Here is a 17213-nt window from a genome sequence, read left to right on the forward strand (position 1 = left end):
GAGCTCTCATCGTGTGGATGTTGTCTGACCTACCTAGACATAAAGTTGGGCACACCCAGCAGCAATCTGTGCATCTCTCTGTATACAAGACTGAACTCAGGCAGTTCCATTAGGTACAAGTAAATTGCATGAGTAGGTGGCTCAGAATCCTGCAACACCAATTCTTACTGCTTTTCCTCCTCCCTCATCCCATGTCTATGGCCTCCAAGGGATTGCTTATGATCAGTTGACTGAGCGAGAAAAACTCAAGCCTGGATTACACATGATGTGTGGTACCACATGCAAATGGACAGGAGGAGCAGCACAGCCCCCCTCAGCGGGGACTGTGAAGACGCTGGTAAAGGAAAATCTTCCCAGGGGGCAGGGATTCCAGCCAGGTATTTGACTGTCCACTATGCCTGGAGGGACAGATGGCCATAGTACCCATCTATACTGGTTCTTGGGCAGTTGCTGGATGGTCAGGGCCTTGAGAAGACAAGGCCTGGAAGATTGGTGCTAAGGAAATCTTGGAAAGAGTTATTGTCTAGATGCCTCTGAATGGGTACAGGCTGAAAATATTCATGTCCCATGTGAATATCAGGAGCAGACTCTTAATAATCAGACAGACAAACTTCTGTGCTCTGTGAATGTCAGAGAGCTTCTTTACCCAGCTAGCTTGGTGCTGATTCTGTGAGTCTGCAAGCAAAGAGGCCCCGGCAGCAAGGAGAGTGTATGGCAACAATGGGATTCTCCCTACAAAGGCTGAGCTGGCCATTGGTACTGGTGGGTACCAATGTGGGTCTGCCACATCAGGGGTTCGTGTATAGCGAGCCAAATGAATTTCCTCAGAAGGGATTATAAATCTCTGTGCATCAAGCTCCCATTTGAACTCTTTTTGACATCTTATGGGTTCCTTATGGAGTTAAATGTTTTTCTATATGGTCATATTTTATTTGCCAGGGACTCATGATTTTACCTGATTAAATATAATATAATGCTATTATTCTAGCAACAAGCTCAGTTTTTTCTTAGATTTGGAGTAGTTTGGTTGTGGGTGGTGAATCCTCTGGCCTGGCCATTAGCTAACTCCTAATAATTATCAGGTGAACCAAACAGCAAGTGAACAAATGAGCCTCTACACAGAATTTCTGATCCACACCATGCAAGGAAGCAGTTTGTAGTCAGATTTGGTTAAAATCCTTGCTCTGCCACTAAGGAGCTGTGCAACCATGAGCAAATTATCCAGCTCTTCTAGCTTCAATTTCCCTAAAAAATGGAGGTAATAACTGCACCATCCAGCTGTTACAAGGATTATGGGACTTGGTGTATGCAAGGTGCTTTGCACAGTGCTTGGTACATAGGGCAAGTTCTTTACAGAGAAATTTTTTATTATAGGTATGAACTAACCAGGGTTACTATGTTCACTTGTCCCACTTTTAACCAAAATCAAAATGTAACATTTTGGTAAGCCTTACCTATCTGGTTTCTTGTTTTTGCTTTTTTTTTTTTTTTAAGATTTTATTTATTTATTTGTCAGAGTGAGCACAGGCAGAAAGAGTGGCACGCAGAGGCAGACAGAGAAGCAGGCTCCCGCTGAGCAAGGAGCCCAATGTGGGACTCAATCCCAGGTTGCTGGAATCATGACCTGAGCTGAAGGCAGCAGCTTAACCGACTGAGCCACCCAGGCATCCCTGGTTTTGCTTTTTTAAATACTGAAAATACCTATGGAGTACCTACTATTTTTCCATATATCTGTAGATTTAGCAGCTTTATTGTGATAACTGTGCAGCCATCACCACTAATTCCATGACCTCAAAGGAAATCCTGTATCCATTGGCAGTCCCTCCCCATTCATCCCATCTGAGCCCCAAGCAACCACCAAATGACTTTCTGTCGCTGTGGATTTGCCTGTTCCAACTATTTCATGTGAACAGAATCACACACTGTGTAGTCCATTGCGTCTGGCTTTTTTCGCTCAGCACAATTTTTTCAAGGTTCATCTACGCTGTGGCATGAACCAGGACTTCATTCCGCTTCCACTGCCAAATGATATCCCGTTGCCTGATATACCGCCCTTTGTTCTTCTGTTCATCGGTTGTTGAACATTTGAGATGTTCCACTTTGGGCTACTGTGCACATTTGTGTTCAAGTTTCTGTGTGGGCATGTTTTCATTTTTCTTGGGTTACAGACCGAGGGATGTGAAGCCACCTATTATCGGGGAGCACAGATAGGTTAACCTGTGCTTCGTGGTTCCTGGTTTACAATAAGGCCAAGTGTTCACCAGTGGTGTATAGGTTAGATAAGCTTAGGTTCAAAGATGGGCATTTTCTGTTGTCACACTCACCTTTAGCTCTTCAGAGTTATTCTTGAGCCACGAACAGAGCATCGCTTCTGATGTCATCCCCTCATGAGAGGGTCAGCATCCTTTCTACAGTGACACAAACACACTCACTTCATTTTTTTTTGTCACCAGAAATGGGGGTCAGCCCATGGTGGAGACGGACCAGTCCCGAAGGCCAGCCTAGCTCCAGCCACATCCCATCTAGAGAACAATGGGTTTATGGTATGTCGTGAAGAGTGGCCCGATTCTCTCCTATCACAGGTGAGACGGTGAGTGGTTTAGCCTCATGTTCTTGCAAAGGATCCAGAGAGACAAAAAGATTAACTGAGTGCCTTCCCCCACATTGCCTCCTCGGCATTCCTGGCCCACCTCAGTCCTGCCCAGTCCAGATCTCTAGGAACTGTATATTTTTAGGACGTTTTTTTAAAAAAAAAATTTAAAGATTCTACTTATTTATTTGATAGACAGAGATCAAAAGTAGGCAGAGAGGCAGGCAGAGAGAGAGGAGGAAGCAGGCGCCCCTTGGAGCTGAGAGCCCGATGCAGGGCTTGATGCCAGGACCCTGGGATCATGACCTGAGCTGAAGGCAGAGGCTTTAACCCACTGAGCCACCCAGGTGCTCCTGTATTATTTTTTTAAAAAAAGACTTAAGAGAGAGAGAGAACAAGCTGGGGGAGGGGCAGAGAGAGAAGGGGAGACAAGCAGACTCCCCACTCAGCAGGAAGCCCGTTGCTGTGATGCTCAATCCCAGGACCCTAAGATTGCGAACAAGCATCAGACGCTTAACAAACTGAGCTACCCAGGTGCCCCCAGGACCTGTATTTTTAACCTGCTGTTGACCCGAGTTTTCTCAGCAGGCAAATTTGGGAGACGCAGATCTACAAATTCTTGCTCAGCCAGCTCTCCGGGGCTCAGAGGAAGCCAGCAGACAGCAATAGGGCCCCGACCCCAACCCTGGTTAATCTATCCTATCTGCTGGGCTTACCCCCAGGATCCCAACTGCCCTCCTTGGAAAAGCTTTTCAGCAGTCCGAAGACCCCAGTTGGTCTCTAGCCTCTCCCACTGCCTCTCTGTGTCCCCTTAGAACCTCCTCTGAGGGCCTCTCCTCCAGCTCTCCTCAGTGACCCTCATCCTTATCCCTCTTTTTTCCAAGCACCCCGTAAGGGTGTTCTCACTCAGTGGGGCTTGAGAAGAGCTCATTAGCCCATCTGCTGTTTCAAAGTCGAGTTCCAAACCTAAGACCCTTTCGGGGGAGGGGGGGCCAGATCAAAATTATTTTAAATATGTAATAATACTCACCCTTTCTCTATATGTGTGTCCTTTAAGACTCTCACTCTCTGGGGAGTTATCCAGAAGCTCCTGATATGTGGGGAAAGAATCACCAGTGGGATGTGTGCTTCTGTATTCTTGTGTTTTACTGTTTTCCTCAGCTTTAATTTCTAATATGATAAATATTGATAGATATAACCCACATAACCAAAAAGCTCAATACGTTTTAGGAGTGTAGAGGGATCATTAAGACCAAACACTGGAGAACCAGGGGCCCAGATGAACCTCTAATTGGCGACAGCGACTAAGTGGCTAATTGGAGACATGCGTGGGGGCTGCTCAAGGAGGGGGAGGAAATGAGGGAGGGCTGAAGGGAAGAAAGAGCACAGGAAGGGGAACCAGGAGGATGGGAGGAGATGGGGGTAGGCATGGAACAACGAGAAGGAGCGAGAAGGGAGAAGGGGGACATAGGAAGGGGAGGGATGGTGGACAGATGGAGGAAGCAGGGAGCCAACCCTTGTTGAAAATAAGCCAAAGACTGAGGACGGTGCTTTATGTATTTCAGTGCCGTCCCTCCACACGCCAGCGAGCTGAGGCTGAGAGGGCTTCAGATATCACGTAGGCTGGAACTGGTAGAGCTGGGTCGGAACCTAGGTGCACATCGTTTGGGCCCACGTTGTCCCCCTCTAACTTGCAGCAGAGTCCGGGTATCAGCACTGCCCCCTGCTTGCTCGCTGGCCAAGGAGCCATGAGAGTCTGGGATCCAAACCCCTTTATGACCTTTCGCCACCTTTAGGATGGAGGGAAGGTGCAGAGGAGGTCACAGGATGGAAGAGGGGAGTGGGTATGGAGGGCCTGCCTCTGGCTCATGGCAGGGTAGGGCTGGCAGCCGGGCCCCACGTCCGTGATGCCGGCCGCCCACTCCAAAGCAGCTGCCTTGATTTTGGTTCACAGGGATTTCCCATAAATGCCCATCACTGCAGCCCTCCTTACCTGATCCCCGTTCCTGCCCATGCTTGGTCTTCCCTGGCTGCGCACACCTGAGAGCGCGTCTGTGTGGACCCTCCACCATAGCTGGTTTGGTAGGTTTGCCCCCAAGTCCTCCAAAAAAAAGAAAAACTGACTACAAAACTCCACTCAGCGTTATTTTCAATATGCAAAATAAAATTTATTACCTGGAGTTACCCTTGGAGTCTCCACATGGTGTGGCATGTTACAAACCAAGTGTTTCACGGATAAATACTAAACAACACCCACTGTGAAATCAAATGCTTCCAGGGGAGGTGGCTTACTGCCCATGGGGATAAGTGAGTGTACTAGGGAATACTTCACAGGTTTTTTTTTTTTTTCCCGTAGCTTTTTTTGATTGGAAAGTTATAGGACTGTTTTTGCACATATACTGAAGATGCTCTCTGCTTCTCCAAACATCTAACCTTGAATTTGCTTCCCTTTAGTCTTGGTGGGTGACTTTTCTTCTGTCCTGTCTTCCTTCACTATTGGAAAGTCCAGATCAGAGTGCAGAGACACTAAAGGGTCTGTAGGGGAGAGAAAGACCAGGAGCAAACTCTGGGACCTCCTGGGAGTGGAGCTGGGGAATCCTGTGAGAGGCACCCTGGGACCTGATTCCTTCAGCAGCTGGCTGGAATTGGGGAGATCCTGTGCCCATTTCCTCGAGCCCCTGCCCAGCCTGGAATCCACCGGGGAAGAGGAGAGGAATGGCTGAAAAATGGACCCTTTGGACCAACTTCCTCCTTCCCTCTGGGCTCTCTGGAGTTAAGCAGGGGCCTTGTACATTTCTCTCTATCCCAGGGCGCGCTGTGTAGTAAAACCCTCATTAAAACGTTTGCTTGGGCTGGATCTAATCACCATATTTACTTAAAAGAACTGATGGAAAAGCTAGCCCGTTTTTTTTGTTGTTTTTTTTTTTTTTTTTTTTTTTTTTGAGGGACTTGCCCATTAGGATACCTGCACAAGTCATTCTGAGGGTGGACCAGGGAACACATCCTGATGTTTGCAGGAGGCCAGCCAGGTCTAGGCCTGTCTGCTGACTAGGCCCTGCGGCAGCTCTGGATGGTCTCTCTGAGCTGCAGGGCCTGGAGCTGGGCCCACAGGACCAGAACCACAATGAGGAGTGGGGGCAGGCTGGAGCAGGGCCCAGAGAGGAGACTGGATGATCCAGGACTTATGGGCACCGCAGGAGCCCAGAACACCCACAGGGCAGGCCTCAACCAGGGAAGACTTCCAGTGTGTGAGCTGACCTGCTATTTCTCCAAGGAATGCATGCTATCTTCATGAACAAGGAGTTTTCTAAAACGAAGAATAAGCCTCAATGCCTTAAAAATGAGGAAAAGAAGGGATCTTAAAACAAAAACACTTGATGTCTTCCAGGAGGAAATGCTGATTTTCAAATAAAGACAAGTAGTTTGTGTGTTATTTTTTTCTCCATAGAAGAGAAGCAAAGACATTATCACCTGGGACCTATCAACTAATTCATGTAATTATATTTTCAATGCAATAAATATGAATATGCTTCATATGGATATGATCTACGATGACACTTGTAGTATCCTGAGTGGATACTACTAATTCTAATACATCTAATACTATGAACAGGTTTTTAAATAGGTTTACTGCGTGTGTTCCCACAAGGTTTTGCTCTGAGGAGCCTTTGTGTCACAAACATTATTCAGCTTTTCACTCAAATGACAGGAAATATCCCGTCCAAGGGAGCCGTCACATCATCACAGAAGTCCTAAAGCAAACATCCCATCTACTCTATGTGCATCTCTCCTCTATTTGTGACAGTTCATACAGAAGGAAATATTTGACGTGAAAAAGACAATGCGAGACTGAAAAAGAGACTTTTAAAATAAAAACATATTTTCAAAAGGGATTGTGTCTGATTATGTTCAGAATTTGAATTTTCTTTTATCACAGACCCCTCAACATGGTCTGCCTCGTGCGGTCCGTTAAGGTCAGCACTTCTAGAGGAAAGTTCCAGAAGGCACAGGGCACCCTGAGAGGAATCAGATTTTAGAGTGCTCTGAAAACAAATGTGGTTCAAGGAAGTACTAGGGGATTTATTAAATGCTGAATCTGTGTGGTAATAGAACGCGTGGAGACCATATAATTAGAATAACCTTAAAAATGGATACGTTTTAAAAAGTGTTCAAAATGCAAAACACTGGACTTGAAGGTGTTCTAGTGCTGAAGGCCCACACCAGGATCTTTCCAGGGGTGGTCGTTTTAAAAGTAATATCGGTCCGGGCTCCTTTAAGCTACATTGCAATAACCCTCAGGTTCTCTAGAAGAAAATCTATTTCCATTTGGCGGTTTCAAATTCTACCCTCAGATGCCAATGTGTGCATTGTGAGGAGACGATTAGGCCCAGACCTGCAAAGCCACAAAGAGATAATTGTTAGTCCCTTTAGTTAAGGACCTGTGAAACTTGAGTTTAAAAAGATAAAATCAAGGTCAATCTCACACATACACCCCAAAATGAAGCACACACATTTCTTGGATGGTAACACCTTACTCCTGGCTACTCAAAGGTGCCTCTTCGGCCCTGCCTCTTCCCCTAGCTCTGCTCAGTCATCCACGGGATATCTGCGGGTGACACAGGCTGAGTACCAAAACCAAAACCATCTGTACTCACAATCATCCTTGAGTCATTCACGTGACTTTACTAACTCAGGAAACTCTTGCCCTGGAAGAGGAGCTCACAGATAATTTTGTTGTTTATTTCAGGAACCTCACAGAAATCCTTGGTTTATCCCAAGATTAGACCACTCAACTACTCTCTTCAGAAAAGACACTCACTTCTCAGGCATACACAGAGCATCACAAATGATGGTTACTTTTCAAGACTGTCTTCAAAATCCTCTCCCTCCCCCAACTATGTGTCCAGCAATCTTTTTTTTTTTTTTTTTAAAGATTTTATTTATTTATTTGAGAGAGAGAGCATGAAAGGAGAGAGTTCAGCGGGAGAGGCAGACTCCCTGCTAAGCAGGCAGCCTGATGTGGGACTTGATCCTAGGACTCCAGGATCATGACCTGAGCCGAAGACAGTCACTCAACCAACTGAGCCACCCAGGCGTCCCTGTGTCCAGCAATCTTTAAACTACTGTGCCACAAATTTGTCTAAGCCTAATTCAATCCCTCCAACTGGTTAAATCAGACCCCCTCCCCAAACCTCATAAACATCTCTCTCTGCTTTCCCCTTCTGAGATGCCACTGAGACTGTCAAGTTTGTGCTCTGTCCCCAGTGAGGTAAGAAATACACTTAGCTTTGCTTTATGAACAGGCATTTTGGAGGCATTTCTGGGGAGCCAACAGCCAACAAAGTCATAAGAGCTCTTTGAGAATCTGATGAAAGCCATGAGGGCACTTTCTCCAGAAAAATGGATATAGGAAATGTGAGTGACCTATAATTTCAGGGGCTTCACGGATTCCCTAAAGCCCCTCTGTATGTCACCACGGAATAGGAATGTCCCACCATTGGGAGTGAGATAGGCACCCTGTGGTTTGCCAAAAGCTAGAGTCAGCAGAATCCTACTTTCAGGATCAAAGGGGGCTGTTTGGATCACCTGGCCCCATTATTACCTCAATTACATGCTGATACATGGTTGTTTCAACCTATGCTTCAATACCTGCACTGATGGGGGACTCACGGCCTCTCCAGGGCAACGCATCCCTTCTGTGGCCACAGACAGAGCTGAAATTAGAGCTCTGTCTAGCTGATGTCACCCAGGCTGACTCTGAGCCTCTGCTTTAAGGAAGGCCAATCACTCCTCTCACACACACAGTCAAATAACAGAATTTCTCTTACTCTTAGGGTATGATCCCATGATCCTGAGCAAAAAGCAGTCCCATCAGGGGAGACTCGGAGAGTACTAACGCGGTTTTCATGTCCGAACAGGATGGAGACTCGGGACCCCTTCAGAACATCCCAGACATTGATGGTATAATCATTGTATCCAGCGAACAGCAGGCGCCCTCAAAGCAGGAGGATAGGATGGTTACTGAGCCAGTTCTTCCCATCCATTTTTCTTTTTGTGACGTTCACTCACACAATCGGCAGTCGCTTGCTCATTCATTCAGCCCACTGTGACTTAGTGCCCCCTGTGTGCCAGGCACTGTGCTTTGCCCTGGGGCTTCAGAGAAGAGAGCCCAGTCGCTGCCCCTCGAGGAGGGTGCTGGGGGGCAGGCAGGCAGATACGTGAAGGGACACACGGTAGCCCATGGAAGAGGGACGGCAGTGGAAGTGCTTAGCTGTGTGAAATGCTATGAGATCACGGAGGAAGGAGGCTCGAGGAGGGCACTGCACAAATGTGATAGGAGTTGGCTCTTGGGGGCTGAGGAGGAGTTCGCCAGGCAGAGAAGGGAGGCAAGAGAGGCTGTAGGCAGCGGTAGCAGCATGCAGGCAGAAAAGCACAGATTTAGACTGGGGGGGCTGGGTCTGGGGAAACTGGTCCTGTCAGAGCAGTCTTAACTTTTACTAGCAGCCTCCCCAGCAGTGAGGGCAGAGAGGCCATGAGCTTCCAGGCATTATGAAAGGGTCTCTTGCTCCCCTCCTCTGGAAAAGTCCCTTTTCAGGGATGGAGGGGAGGCCAGCAGGCTGAGGAGGAAAGCCTGGGAAGGGCCCCGCAGATGTGAAGCTGTGTGCATCACTGAAGAACAGCAGTAGGCGGCTCAGCCTTCATTTCCCATAACATGAAGGGGGTGGGGAGGCTGCTTCGGGTAGGGTGACATGGGGCAAGGGATCATGGAGGAAAACCGGGGCAGACGCAGACTGCTTAATCTGCTGGCTCATGGGGAGTTCCGCTGAGGGAAAGCTTGATCAAGAGCTGGGTTTCATTTAGGTCCCGGCATACGGTTTCTGAAAGAAACTGGGAGAGTTTCTGAAAGAAAATCTTACCACTGAGGGAGAAGTCCACACTGGATGCTCCAAATATGATACTGTCTTTGGAATAGACGGCGACTTCCCTGTCTGCCCGGAGGTCGTAGAGGCGACACTGGGGTGACAAAGAAGACAAAGAAGCACTTATTTCTTCTTTTTTAAAAATTTATTTATTTGACAGAGATCACAAGTAGGCAGAGAGGCAGGCGGAGAGAGAGGGGGAAGCAGGCTTCCTTCCCACTGAGCAGAAAGCCCGATGTGGGGCTGGATCCCAGGACCCTGAGATCATGACCGGAGCCGAAGGCAGAGGCTTAACTCACTGAGCCACCCAGGCGCCCCAAGCAGCACTTATTTTTGGCTCTGGGTTGGGGAAGAGAGGAGCACGGGGCTATTGGCAGGGGCTGCTGGCTTGTGAAGTTTGGGGGATGAGGGAAATACCTCGAGTTTTCTCCCCTAGTATTTTCTCCCTTCATCCCAACTCTTAGTACTCTGCACGGATCAGTGGATATTCAAAGAAACAGCAAATACAGAAGATTTTGGGGGATACAAAAACAAAAATGAAACTCCTCTTTCTCTTCTGAGAAAGGATACACATTCATTGTAGAAACTACAGAAAAACTCAGAAATGCCCAAAGAAGGAAACAAAAATCACCCTAAATCCTAGTACTGACTAACATCTAGGCTATTTCCATCAGTTTTACTTCCATTTGATGTTTGTCTTTACATGGAGTGGATATTTCACAAAGACTTCTATTAACATCAGGTTATGAGCATTAAATAATCTTCAGAAACACATGACTACCATGGTTGTTGAATATTCCTTATGCAGATATATTAAATCTGTTTAGCCATACCCTCTTAAGAGTTTTGCTTGTGTCTCCTTTACAAATAAAATTTTGATGACTGTTCTTACATATCTCTGATGTTTTCTTCAGAATAGTTAAGGAACAGAATCCCTCAGAATAAAATTGTTTTAAGAAACAGTATGACTGAGGGCGCCTGGGTGGCTCAGTGGTTTAAAGCCTCTGCCTTCAGCTCAGGTCATGATCTCAGGGTCCTGGGATCGAGCCCCACATCGGGATCTCTGCCCAGCGGGAAACCTGCTTCCTCCTCTCTCTCTCTGCCTGCCTCTCTGCCTGCTTGTGATCTCTGTCTGTCAAATAAATAAATAAAATCTTAAAAAAAAAAAAAAAAAAGAAAAGAAATAGTATGACCAGATCGAAGGGAGGTATATTTTTGAAAGCTCTTGGATCATTTGGCTAGACTGTTTTTCAGAAGGATGGAACCAAAAGGCCTAACTCTTTAACCACATCATGTCCACAATGTAGCATTTCACGTCTAATCCTTAAGCTTGCAGTTATTGGATTACAGGTGATCTGAAAATGTTTTCAGGTGTTTATTTGCCATTTTGGATTTCCTACTTTGTAAACAGTCTAGATTTTATCAAACTCTTTCAAAAAATTGGGGTGTGTATCTTAGTGATGATGCAGCCTCATTCATATCTAAAGGATTTCAATTTGGTCTGTCATATAGATGGCAAGAACTTTTCATAGATGTATGCTCTTATATTTTGTTATACATTCTTTGGCAGATGGAAGTTTTACATTTTCATTTTTTAAAAAGATCTTATTAATTTGGTATTTATTTGTCTTCTCTCTGGCAAACCCTGAACCAACTACTTTCCCCAGGCTGCCTGGGGAGGTATAGGAAAAGGAACACATAGGGCATGGAAGAAATAATAAGTACTAAAATATTTACTTACAGCAGTATTTCTTAACAGGAAAAAACACCCTGAATCTAAACTTTCAAAAATTAACTAGTTAAGTACATACTAGCCCGTCTATAACATGGAATACTATTCAATTGCTAAGAAAATAAAATATAGATTGGCTACACTGGCATCGGAAAATGTTCATAGTCTATTGCTAAGTAAAAACAAATTATAAAGCATTTTGTTTTAAAATAAAAAAGAGAGGAATTCATCCAGCTGTGACTTTACTTGGGTTGGGAGATTAAGATATTTAATCTCCTACCCAAGTTTTCCTCAATGAATTCACTTTATTATGGTAATCAGAAAAACATTTATTTTGAAAAATAAAATTAAACCACTACATTTCTCTTTCAAATAGGAAAAGTTCTCATAATTTAGAAGCATACCGTAGCATCATCTGATCCTGAAGCAAAGGCATCTCCACTTGGGTAGTACCTGCAGAGAGATAGTTTGGATAGAAAGCACTTTATCTAGAGTGGTGATTCTCAATCCTGGATGCCCGTCAGAATCATCTGGAAATCACCGGGAAAGTAGTCCCATGCCGGGCTTGTGGAATCAGAGTTGGCATCTCCACTGTGACATAAGAACCACTCATTATAGAGGTCAGAAGGGGAGGCTGATCTGGTTGGCCCACTGGCCTCTAGTTTTCTTTCCTGTAAGTAGGGGACAGTGACAATGGCTTTGCAGAGTTTTGGTGAGGAGTGACTGAGATAATGTGTGTATTTGCACCAGGCACTGAACACAGAGCAGGCTGCCTGTAACAGTAGTTTCCACTGATCTGGGACTTGGCTCAGCTCTGGGATAAGACACTGGGGTTGCAAAGACAAAGCCTCATGCAGATCTCTTCATGGACCACTGCAAGTCTCCATGTGATACTTCTGGCAAAGGGCTTCCCCTTGCCCAGCCTCAATTTCCTTATTTGAAAAGTGAGGATGATAATGCATTTTCCCTGTTGTAAAGACTGAATAAGATAATATGGGCAAAGAACTTGGCATGGCCAGATGGAAAGCATTCAGCAAATTATACTTATTACTGTTATGTTCATTCTCTTCTCGGTTATCAGGCTTCAGAGGGAGAGAGGAGTCTACCCTGAGACCGAACGGATGTTGGAGAAAGAGGGATTGGGGTAAGGGCAACAGCACAGGTGAGAGAATGTGCATTTTAAGGAGTGAGTATATAGAGGTTTAATTTATTTTTGTGGCTTTATATTCTATCCAGCATCTTACCAACTTCACTTAATATCTGTATTAATTTCCTTTGATTTTTCTAAGTAATTATTGCACATTTGTCAACAGCTACAGTCTTTTTCCTTTTTCACTATCCTACAATTGAGGGCAAGGACCTAGAAATTCTTACTAACATTTCTACTGCTAATGTAAATAAGCACTGCTACCTTATTCTTCCTTTTACGGGGAACAGGTCTATTGTCTTTCCCACTAAGTATAATGAATCCAAGGGATGATTATATTTCAAATACTGTCTTAATAATGCCATTTTCCAAATTTACATGTCAAGTCCTTGCCTCTCTCGGGAACCAGTTCATAGATCCTGCTACCTACTCAATTTCTACTTGTGCATATAATAGGCATCTCAAATGTAACCATCCCAAAACAGAGCTCTGGAATGCATGTGTGACAACTGCCTCCTACCTCTAATTCCTCTAGCCTTCTCTGTCTTAGTGAATGGATCACTGCTTACTGCCCCTTATAAAAGCTTTGTGTTCCCAAGCTCAGGGTTCTTCTTCTGTAATGGAACCTCTCCATTTCACCCCGTGGAATTGGGGCTCAGGCAACCGGCACAAAAATGCTGATACTCTGGCTGCTGCCATTGCTAGGAGTAATAAACTGTCCTTCATCTTGAACCCAAGAGTCTCATGTCTTCTACCAGCAGCTATGAAACTGTGGCAGTCTAACTTGATAGCTTGTAGCTAGGGTAGAATCTCAGAATCCTCACAATTCTGGACATTTCTGTCTCCACGCTGTCTTTAGTTCCAGCCACTATCACCTTTTTCTTGGACTCATGCAACTTTCTAATTGGCCATCATACTTCCATTCTTGCTTCCCCACAATCTGTTCTCCAAACAGCAGCCAGAGGGATCTCTCAAGGGCAAAACAGAGACGATGTCAACCACCCCTCAAACTGGTCTTTGGTTAGGTCCCTCCACATCTCATCTTAACCCAGCTCTCTGCAAGCCTGGCTCTTTCAAACATCGTTTTCTCAGAGAGGACTTCCCTGACTATCCTAAGCAATAACCCACCCCATCCTATCCGCCTGTTTTACTTTGTACATAGCACCATCTTAAATCAAACTGTACATTTATTTGTTTGTGCTTTGTCTTATCTCCTGCAAGAAAGTAGGGACCTTGTCTATCTTGTTCACAAAGTTCCTGGAACAATGTCTAGCATATACATCTCAATAAATATTTGCTGAATAAATGAATGAGAAATACTGACTCTGCTTAGGGAGGATAATAACACTTACTCTAAGTGCCACTGAATTAAGTATCTCCAAGAGATCTGCAGCGCTGTTCAGGGTTACCACAAATCAGCCTTTCTTGCTGGGGGGACCTCCCTCAGCCAAGTGAGATGAGCCTGGAGGTGGTTCCTGGGCTGAGCATTATTACCCCATGCCAGGGACTGCCCGCAGAACAAGGAAGTTACTTGAACATTCTACTCACTGACCGGACACTGTTGATGTCAGATTCGTGTGTTTCAAAGGCCTGCACGCACTGGCCGGAGCGCATGTCCCACACCATGGCTTTCTTGTCACATCCCTACAAATGCAAAGTTACCCAGAGTTATGGTCACTGCAAGGCCTGTCTGCAGTCGGGCATGAGCTCTCGTTACGTAACAGAGCCCTTTACCTCCCATGGGTAAATGGCTCACAACATGCTTTTCTGAGACTAGCATCACCTAAGGCTGCTTTCTTCAACCAATAAGCCCTGAGAATGTGAGATTGTCTTGAGGTGTGGGGAGCAAGAAAAGGCCCCTGGCTGTCCCCTTCAGCGTGTTTTCTTCTTTTGCACCTTTCCAAGTATGGGTGCAAACCCTCCAGAGCCTCCTTGCTCCCCCCTGGGCATTTCTCTTTGTTCTGTCCTTCCCTTCCTCCCTCCTCTTCATTTCTGCCTCCCTAAGCCCAGGGGGGAAGGGCAGGCACACACTGGGTGCACAGTGGGGCCACCCCGCGTCTCAGGTGTACAGGACAGCCGGAGGCAGAGGGAGTGCCCCAGGAGCCGCTGGGTCATCTATGCCTCTGCTGCGCAGGCTGGCTGGGGGTCATGACCTTGCCAGCAGCAAGATGCGGGTCTCCAGCAGGTCGCTGTCCTGGGCTTTCATCTCGCCATCTGTAAACCCTCTCTCTGGGTTGCTGACGTGACCCAGGGGATCCTAAACATGAGGTTTTCACATTATACTGTCCTGGCTCCAGGAGCACTTGACACATTCTTGCTGAGCAATGCTGTTATTGAACTTGGGTAGGAAAATGTGAACTCTTAAATAGAAGACGTAAAGGCTTAAAACTGGTGTTCGAGTTGCTGGTTTCAACCTCAGATAGAAGAGAGGGATGAAGCACCACAACTAGTACCTCAGAAGCCCCGCAGTGGGGGTTCAGCGCTCCAATCATCTTTAATGAGAATGCAGACAAAGCAGGCGGGAGCGTCTTCTCTTCTTCTGAGGACACTAAGTCAAACGGAGTTTAGTGCTCTGAAGGAGACAGTATAATCTACAGTGCTATCAACTATTTGAAAAGGCAGTGGAGTTGAGGAGGCACAGATACAGCTATTCGAAGGCCCAGAAATGAAACATACACAGGTGGGGCCAAATACCCAAGAAGAAACTGGGGTTCCTGCTAGTTACAGGCCACACAGTCCCTGCCTAATGCCCAGCACCAAGACGCCGGCAGCTCGGAGCCAAGGGCCCTTGCATCCTCCAGCTGCAAAGGACACGTGATGGTGTGTCCAGGGCCTCCTCTCCCCCCTCTCCTGACTAAAGTGAGACAGGACTCGAGCCAAATCAGCCGGCTCAGTTCCCCACTCTTATTCCTGTCTGACATCTGTCTGACTCGCCCCTGACATCTGTCTGACCCGCTGTTGGCTCCTCCACCTAATATATTCCACAGCATATCCTGGGGCCGTGGAGTATTGGTCTGCATCATGCCCAATTTATAGATGAGGAAATGGAGTCAGAGAGCAAAGCCGTGACCACAGCATCCTAGTCTAGTGCTCCTGTGTGCCACCATGGGCTTGTGTCTGACCCTGAGCCTTCAGATGCTCTGTTCCCTGTGCGCAGGGGTGGGAGGGTGCTGGTGATGTGCAGGGCTGGGGCAGGAGAGTGTCTCGCGAGCCCCAAGCCCTGATCACACCACAATGCTGCCTCACCTCAGCAGCCATCTGACCAGCTTGGTACCCTTATGGCTCATCTCCAATGCTCTCAGCTGCTAACTCTGCTGTTTATTTGAGGAATAACATTTTCAGGGCACCTGAGTGGCTCAGTTCGTTGAGCGACTGCCTTTGGCTCCCGTCATGATCCTGGAGTCCCTGGGTTGAGTCCCGCATAGAAGAAGGGTCTTCTCTTCTCTCTGACACTCCCCTTTCTCCTGCTCTCTCTCTCTCTCAAATAAATAAGTAAAATCTAAAAAAGCCCTAAACGTGTTCAAATGCAGCAGATATGCACCTCAAGTCACAGCATTCACATGAGGAGAACATTCCAGATCCCTCTGCAGACTGAATGTCAGCAGAAGAACAGGAGACCCTCACAGCCCTTCCCCATAACCGCCCACCACTTGCTGCCCTTGCTGTGGGAGCAGGGGATGTGACAGAGAGCTGAGGACAACTCCTCCCAGAGAAATGTCTGGTCAACTCCCTAGAAATGACAAGAATTGCCACCATCACCCTCCCAAGGAGAGGAAGGACCCCGAGGGATTTTGCTTGGGCCTTTACCCCAGACACGAAGGTGTTGCCCGTTTCTGAGGGGGCCAGGTCCAAGCAGAGCACGTCAGCCCCGTGTCCGTGGAAACTCTGCAGCAGCTGCCCGCTCTCCACGTCCCACAGTGCACACGTCCCATCGCCGCTCGCTGTCAGGATCTGTCCCCAGAGAAGGGCGGGAAAAACACTGGCATCAGGATCTGTGCTGGGGGAAAGTCACTCAGATGCTGAAAGCTGACTGAGGAGAAGGAGGCTCTTGGAACACACACACGGATACATGCCTTGCTATACCTGGATTCAAGCACAGACGTATTTCTCCTGTCCTATGAAAACAAAGTCCCTTTGCAACATGCTCACTGTCCTCGAGATGTGTGTTTATGTGTCTGTCTCCAGGGGCACAAAGTCGAGCAGAGCCTCCGTGCCATATCCACAGAGCTCTGTGACGGCCCCGGGTCATGGAGGGAGTGCTCCGCGAACGTCTGGGGGAACAGAACTGGCGCAGCCCTCATGAGCAGGCCAGACACCTCAAGTGCTTCTCAGATCTTAACATGCTCCCCCGCCATGGGGCTGCCTGCTAATATCGCACCTGGGCTGGGGCCTGGGACCATCCCCCCCCGCCCCGCTCACCCCCCAGCCCTCACAAACCCTCACCTGGTAGCAGTGAGGAGCACTGCACCCCACCAGGCAGCATTTTGTGAGATACGTGCCCCTGTGGCTGCTTCTCCCCAGAGCAGGGCCTAGATGGTCCTAGGGCCCCCCCAAGAGGGCCACACGCATGCCCTCACAGACTCAACAAGCCTCTGTTGGGTGCTGACGACATTCAGCTGCCCTGCTATTAGGCATTAATTAGGGTTTGCACAAAGACTGTGTCTTGGTCCTGGCTCTCCACTCTCCTGGAGCACAGTTGAACAGAACTGGCATTACTAAGACCTAACACCAACCAAATTCCCTGCCCCTGTGTTGAACAATTCCGAGCCCAGGCACATTCTCCTGGTGTTCTGTGAGGCAATACTGAGAACACGTGAAAACAAT

The 17213-nt window shown here is 47.1% G+C and overlaps 1 protein-coding gene across 3 annotated transcripts in view; it reads right to left on the bottom strand.

Annotated features, from left to right (window-relative positions):
• Window positions 1-4722: 4722 nt before the first annotated feature.
• The window catches only part of GNB5 (G protein subunit beta 5), a 43822-nt gene continuing 31331 nt past the window's right edge, over window positions 4723-17213 (bottom strand). For all 3 annotated transcript variants that reach the window (XM_059372839.1, XM_059372841.1, XM_059372840.1), the window contains 6 exons: window positions 16197-16340; window positions 13942-14033; window positions 11647-11695; window positions 9508-9604; window positions 8419-8585; window positions 4723-6983 (listed from right to left, as the gene is read on the bottom strand). In XM_059372839.1, coding sequence (XP_059228822.1) covers window positions 6972-6983; window positions 8419-8585; window positions 9508-9604; window positions 11647-11695; window positions 13942-14033; window positions 16197-16340 — 561 coding nt within the window. In that variant the 3' untranslated portion in view covers window positions 4723-6971. The remainder of the gene's footprint in view (window positions 6984-8418; window positions 8586-9507; window positions 9605-11646; window positions 11696-13941; window positions 14034-16196; window positions 16341-17213) is intronic.

Source organism: Mustela nigripes, chromosome 13 (assembly GCF_022355385.1).
Source record: "Mustela nigripes isolate SB6536 chromosome 13, MUSNIG.SB6536, whole genome shotgun sequence".
Taxonomy (NCBI): Eukaryota; Metazoa; Chordata; class Mammalia; order Carnivora; family Mustelidae; genus Mustela; species Mustela nigripes.